General features: G+C 36.8%; 1 protein-coding gene across 1 annotated transcript in view; it reads left to right on the top strand.

Moving 5' to 3' along the window:
• The window catches only part of LOC143027491 (uncharacterized), a 31,929-nt gene that overhangs the window by 12,885 nt on the left and 11,544 nt on the right, over positions 1-7,500 (top strand). The window contains exon 7 of the mRNA XM_076188779.1: positions 2,400-2,564. Within this exon, the coding sequence (XP_076044894.1) occupies positions 2,400-2,564 (165 nt within the window). The remainder of the gene's footprint in view (positions 1-2,399; positions 2,565-7,500) is intronic.

Here is a 7,500-nt window from a genome sequence, read left to right as displayed (position 1 = left end):
AAAAAAGTTTGTCCATAATACTGTTGTACTATATCTACCTTTTGTAGCTACGCAGTATATACGTATATGTATATGTATATGCAAAGTAGACCACTTGGAAAAAGAAACTAACGAAGCAGAGCGCTTTCGTATATTACATCTTCAGTGCAACAAGTACATAGTGATAGGAATACATAGACAATATATACATGATACAAAGGAACAAGGACAGTTTGAATAATATGTATATGTATATGTATATGTATATGTATATGTATATGTATATGTATATGTTGAGACATTGTGACAAGTTGAAAAAGGTGGAAAAAAAGAGTCACGGGTCTCGTTCCGAGTTTATTCCTGACCGGTTTCGCTACAAAGCGAAACCGGTCAGGAATAAACTCGGTATATGTATATGTATATGTATATGTATATGTATATATATGTATATGTATATGTACATGTATATGTATATGTAGTTACTGTATAGAAAATAGCGATGACATTGTGTGACTCTGTCTTTAAAGTTTCGGACTGAAGTCGTTCCTCAAACAACGCAAGTGTCTGCGTGACTATATATTCTAGAGGTCTTCTTTCTTCCTTTTCCTTTTCCTCTGACATTGTTTACAGGAAAAATAACAACGCAAGTGTCTGCGTGACTATATATTCTAGAGGTCTTCTTTCTTCCTTTTCCTTTTCTTCTGACGTTGTTTACAGGAAAAATAACAACGCAAGTGTCTGCGTGACTATATATTCTAGAGGTCTTCTTTCTTCCTTTTCCTTTTCCTCTGACATTGTTTCGTCTCCGTTGACCTCTTGGTAAGTGATTCGGTCATTATCTCTTCCTTGGTGGCGGTAACTGCTGCTACCCTTGTTCAACATATTCTTCTCTCTCGTTAGTGATTCGTTTTATGATTCGATTTAACATCGCGAACTCATCCTATCAGGAGGCTAGGACGGTGCCCCTTACAGGACTTAGTAGCGTGGAATTTAATGAGCCATGTCCCGTGGTCCAATTCTCTGGTGGTAGGGTTCGAACTGGCGTCACTTCTACCTCCGCCGCAAGTCGTGACGCTCTAACTCACTCAGTGATAGGTGGCGTTTTGATAGATATATTGCAAATGTGTGTTGCTTCCATTATAATTTTTTCCTTCCTATGCCTACTTTATCATGCGGATGTCCTCCGACTATGCTCGTGTACGCTAATTCGATATTTTTGTTTTTCGTTTATTTCTGTTTATTTATATAGAATATATGTTTAGCATTTGTTCTTTCCGGTTGTGGAGATGTTGACATTTTCCGGTATATTTTTAGAATCGCACACCTAAAAACTATAAACAAACAAACGTAGTCGCTTTGACTACTTGAGACGCCATCTTTGTTTTGGTAGAGGCAGGGGTAAAACAAAATAATGTATGATAAATTCGTCGTTTCTAACCTAACCTAACCTACCTACCTGACCTAACCTACCTATCTAGCCTAACCTGTATTCAGTAACGCGGTACCTGTAGTTCTAGAGGCTATTAAAGTCGTTATCGTCGTCTCCGACTTCCGAATCTGTCAAAACAAAGATGTCATCTAAAGGAGTCGACCCAACTTCGTTTCTACATTATAATACTTCAACGTAGTATACGTTATTCTTGGCGGAAATCAATAATAGAAAAAAACTGCTAAAATTTACAAACAAAAAACGTAGCCACTTTGACTACTTGAGACGCCATCTTTCTTTTGGTAGAGGCTGAGATCGAAGAAATTAAAGTATGATAAATTCGTCGATTCTAACCTAATCTAACATACCTACCTAACCTAACCTATCTACCTAATCTGACCTGCATTTTGTAATGCGGTACCTGTAATTCTTGAGGTCATCAGGTCATTGTCGTCGTCTCCGACCTCCGAATCTATCAAAACAAAGATGTCGTCTAAAGGAGTCGACGCAACTTCGTTTCTGCATAGGTTTTAGCAATGTCTTCTGATATTGATTCCCGCCAAGAAAAAGATCTATTACATTGATATATCATGATTTACAAAATTGATACATAGTTTTCTAATGATATTCCGCGTAGGTGTGCACTTCTAAAAAAGGCCTTTCCCTTTTTTTTTCTGCTCTGAAAATCATTCTCTAGGAGGAGACAAAAAATTATGGAGGATCATGTAACATTGGCGGATTTCAGAGTGAAAGCCACAGCCCATCTTTTAGCTTCATTCATAGGAAAGGCTCTAGTAAAAATTCAGAGAAGGGTCACTCAGGCGCAAGCATTGACCGATGTCAAAATATTTGTCAATATACACCCGTGAAATTTTTTTTTTGTAAACATTGAAAAATATATAATCTTTATAAGTAATAGGTGGCTTTTCAATATGTATATTACTTCATATTTCAACTTCTTTTTCTGACATAAATAACTACTTCCCCACAGAATGTTGAACCAGACTCATTTCCGGGCCGCGCCTGGAGAAAAAGGGGAGGAGTGATATATGAAACTGATTTAGATATTGTCGTGGATAACATGTTAAAGGAGCACTATGTCGGAATGGGCACTGCTGTGGGAGTAAAGTCCATACTACAATTCTATTACCTAAAGGTAAGCGTTAATCCCTACACCAGTTCATTCGCTAAAATGTAGATATATTCCTTATATGGGCAAAGCGAATGCAGGGCAAAATCCCGTATGAATAAATCCCATATGACAAAACCCCGCAAGTAGTTTATAACTTATGCTCTACAAATACAAATTCAATGTAGCACATATTTTACTGAAACAGAATCAATGACTATGAAGGTATATTGGTTTGGATAGGGAGTTGACCCACATGTATTGTGAGCAACTGCTCAATTTACATAAATCTTACATAGATATATATTAATACCCATGCTGTGTATACCAGGGAGCATATTGCTCTTGCTTGATTCATAATTCTTTTAGAGTCAGTAGTAGACAATGCTATCTAGATAGCAAGTCCACTGTTCACTATAAATGCATACCTATAATCTAATACAATGTCCAATACTATCCATGAACTCATCCAGAGACTCTTTTTTCCACAAGATCTAAGAGGAGGGGTCGAACCCTCTGCTGATAGTCTTTGCTTGTCCTTTTGCACCGTTTTTTGGTTGGATACCCCGGGAATTCTGGATAATATCTGCCTGCATCATAACTACATCCTTCCTGACATTCTCTAGTGCTGTCCAAACTGAGGGATGTTTGTGTCCAACTAACTGTTGGAAGCCAATGTTCCATGTCTCACGTAGGTGATTTGTGCGTGCTGCCTCATTTGTAGTTGTTGTATGACAATTCCGAATGCTAAGATTAAAGCGAGGGGGACTGTGCCTAATCCTGACTGCAGGCATCTGGTCATTCATTACCTTGACCTGGTGGTGGTTCAATTCGGCGAAAGGAACCCGATACATATGTCTTGTCAAAGTAATCCAGTACTTGTTCCAGGCCCTCGGGGATACGGTTCCTCAGGTAGGCCATTCCCTCCTGAAGTCTGTCTATAGGCAAGAAAGCTAGCCCATCAAACATCCCACAAAACATCTAAACATCCTCTTCATCACGATGTCTGTTGGTGAGGCCAAATTTCTGTACTTTCCTCCAAGTCGCTTGAGTTAGGTGATTAAAACAACCACGACATACAACATCTGGGCCAAAATCATCTTGGATAGCTTGATGCATGGCCTGCTCAAAGTCAGTGCCGATATGTGTAGGGTCTGGCTAGAACCCAAGGCATTCACAGTTACCCCATGACATCCTGCAACATTTCTTCATATAAACCTTGTGACTTGTTTGACATAAAGGCATATATGCAGGTCACAGCTAATTCCCCCAAGGGAGCACGGGTGATATAAAACCACTAAAATATTTTTGGTACCATCGCAAAGTTGCCATCCATGAACCACTAGTTGGACCTTCAAAGCCAGTTGGGTTCTTCTTCTGATGCAAAGATGACTACTCTGCTAGCTGTGCCAGGCCCACTATCATGGATCAAGAATAGCTTTGATTCTGTACCACCAATTGTCGACCAGCGGCCTTCAACAACAAAATCCCAAAGAGGTGAGGGCTCTTTGAGCAGAAATCCACGCTCCTGTCGTCGAATGTCTCTCTTCAATGTCTCATTTCTCCCAAGCCTGGCTTGAACTTCATGTGATGACTGATATATGGCCTCTGCCAGAATCTGGTTTGGTCGAGTTGTACTAGTTTTGGCCTTACCCTTCATCTTTATTTTTATTCTTATTACGCTTATATCATGTCCATCTTCATCAGTGTACCTCTGCATGCAAAGGGTTTCCGCTTTACACATTCCCAGCGAATGGTCATATTTGAGTTATTCTTCTTGGTGTAGGGGTGCCCGTCCAGGCAGATCTTCTTGCCACCCTTGTTGCTTGTGATCACTTCCATTGCAGAATCAGATCTATGGACTATGGCAGTGGTTCTTAACCTCGGTTCGATCGAGCCCTAGGGGTTCGGTGAGCAATCTCAAGGGATCGGTGGAGGTCACACGTACGACACAAACACGACACACGACACAAATAGACACGCGCGACACACACATTATGTTAAGTTTTTGGTTTTTGTGTGAAATACATGTTTTACTGGTTTTTGTTATATGAACACCGTCATTTTGTGTGCAACTGATGCGTGGTTCCTTTTGTGCACTAATGAAATGTATACGTTTTTTTTTTTTTTAGAAATTATATTTTTCCAATTACGAAGGGTTTGGTGAATGCATGGGTGAAACATGCGGAGTTCAGTACCTCCATCAAGGCTAAGAACCAGTGGACTATGGGCTACCTGGGACAGACCACCCGCTCTTACGGGATCGGTAGTTGTAGGAGGGGAAGAGATGAAAATGAAAAGATAGTTGTGTATAAAAGAGAGTTATTGCCACCGGGCGATTTTAGGGATATTTATTTCATGGGGTCGTGGCTTAGGAGTGGTGGGCAGGAGACTTGGATTTGGAGGCTGGAAGCAATGCATGTAACCGTGAATTTACTTTAGGGGTATTCATTCATCTTAACCTCATCCAACAAATTTAGAAAGGAATCAGACTTAGTCGTAGGGAAAGATATAACAATTGGAAATAGTTTTAGTAAACTGAAATGAGAAGATGCAGTAGAAAATTTGGAAATTAAAATAATTTTAGTATGAGGAAAAGTTTGTACAGATGATTGTGCATGTAGTCGTGTTTTTGTTTGCGATATGCTTGTGTGTGTATACTACACATAGAGGGTTGTTACTACTAAGCTGGTGTACATACATCATCATCATCATCATCATCATCATCATCATCATCATCATCATCATCATCATCATCATCATCATCATCATCATCATCATCATCATCATCATCATATCATCATCATCATCATCATCATCATCATCATCATCATCATCATCATCATCATCATCATCATCATCATCATCATCATATCATCATCATCATCATCATCATCATCATCATCATCATCATCATCATCATCATCATCATCATCATCATCATCATCATCATCATATTACTATTATTATTATTATTATTATCATTATTATTATTATTTTTATTATTATCATTATTATCATTATTATTATTGTTATTATCATTATTATTATTATTATTATTATTATTATTATTATTACAATTATTATTATTATTATTATTATTATTATTATTATTATTATTATTATTATTATTATTATTATTATTATTATTATTATTATTATTATTATTATTATTATCATTATTATTATTATTATTATTATTATTATTATTATTACTATTATCCATTATCATTATAATGGTCTCTTGCAGTCACCTTCATCCTCATGTTCTTATGTAGAAATCCAGTTACCATCAACCAATGATAATGATCATTGGTACTCCTCCACATGCAATATGCAGCTTCCGTATGGCCCCCAGATTGGTTCGAAAAGGTTAAGTGTGAGTCCCAAAAACTCATACCAAACATAAAAACAAACAAACAAGAAAACCTTTCAAACATTTGAAACTATCATCTCTAAAAAGCGAGGAGTCAGGAAATACCTAGTACAAGTCGTTAAGATTATAAAGAAAATTGATAACATGAACATTGAAAATATTTTCATACTAAATACTACCAGGGCGAGAGATAATGGCCTCAAGCTGCTAGGACGTAGAAAGCACATGGAAGTAGATAAGAACAATTTTGTCAAACGCGTCATCAGTGACTAGAATAAACTTTCAGTCGAGACAGATTTAGGCAATGCAATTTGAAATGTTAAGCTTTACTTGGATGAAAACCTAAGCATATTGTATTTTTTACCCTATCTCGTTATAGACTGAAAGATCTTTTGTCAGTATGTTTTATAATTGTAACTCATGGGAACTGCCCCTATGACATATTTCTATCATATTCATCACCCTGGTATCACTCCCATACATAGCATTCAGCACAGCTTCTGTAGAGATAGATCTGTAAGCAACAGAATGACTGTGTACATCGCTTGTTTGCGAAAACGTCGTCATAACTCAAAATATCGAATTTTTCAGGAGAGGCATTTTAAAGTTTCAAAACGCTCTCAATATTATAAAAAGCCCTCAAACACCATAGGTGGAACATTTTTTGGAGCATCAAATACGCCTCTAAAGTTTATAGAAGTTGAAACAATCATAATCTTTACTAAGTCTAAAATATTTGTTGGAACAAGTTGGAACATGTAAGGTTATGTCGTTGGGACATTTAGCACTCCCTAGCGGTCAATTTTTGAGCTACAGATATGACACTGTTACCAAAAAAATCCGTGTTTGAAGATGAATATGTCTGTATAGATAACTCAAAAATTCAGTTTTTTGAGTTATGACGACGTTTTCGCAAACAAGCGAGATATGCATCTTTCTGTGCATATACTCCAACACACTGTAGAAAAATGTCCACTAACTTGAAATTATATGAAGTTGTGGACATAGGATTGGCAACAAAAGCTGGGCAGAATAGTAATTGCTCTCCTTGCATGTCTAAAAAGATTCTAAAATATTTCGTTTTGTAGACATCTTAATGTCCACTAACTTGAAATTATATGAAGTTGTGGACATAGGATTGGCAACAAAAGCTGGGCAGATTAGTAATTGCTCTCCTTGCATGTCTAAAAAGATTCTAAAATATTTCGTTTTGTAGACATCCTAATTTTAATAAAGTGTAAATCTTCATCTTTAAGCAATCAACTCCTCTTTTCTCATCGTCCTTCTAAATACATTTTGTAGTACAGCATCTTCAGTTTTCATCTCTACCAAAGAGTTTATTCTAGTATGTTTCATCATATAACGTTTCATTATTTATATTCGTACAGTACCTCTAACGGGATACTTTGATTCCTGTTTGTATCATTTAGTAAAAATCAAACATACCTAGTGTAAGTAAATACAATTTCGAATGAGATGACTTTATTGCAGTAAATTTCAGCTTCTATATCACAATTTTCTTTCCAAAATATATAAGTGCAGTGTGAAAGCATAAAAACCTTACTATAAAATTCTTTTTTGACCCTA

Source organism: Oratosquilla oratoria, chromosome 8 (genome assembly GCF_046742065.1).
Source record: "Oratosquilla oratoria isolate Oo_2021 chromosome 8, ASM4674206v1, whole genome shotgun sequence".
NCBI classification, from domain to species: domain Eukaryota; kingdom Metazoa; phylum Arthropoda; class Malacostraca; order Stomatopoda; family Squillidae; genus Oratosquilla; species Oratosquilla oratoria.
Note: the sequence above shows the minus strand (reverse complement) of the source record. Positions and strands in the feature narration are given on the sequence as shown.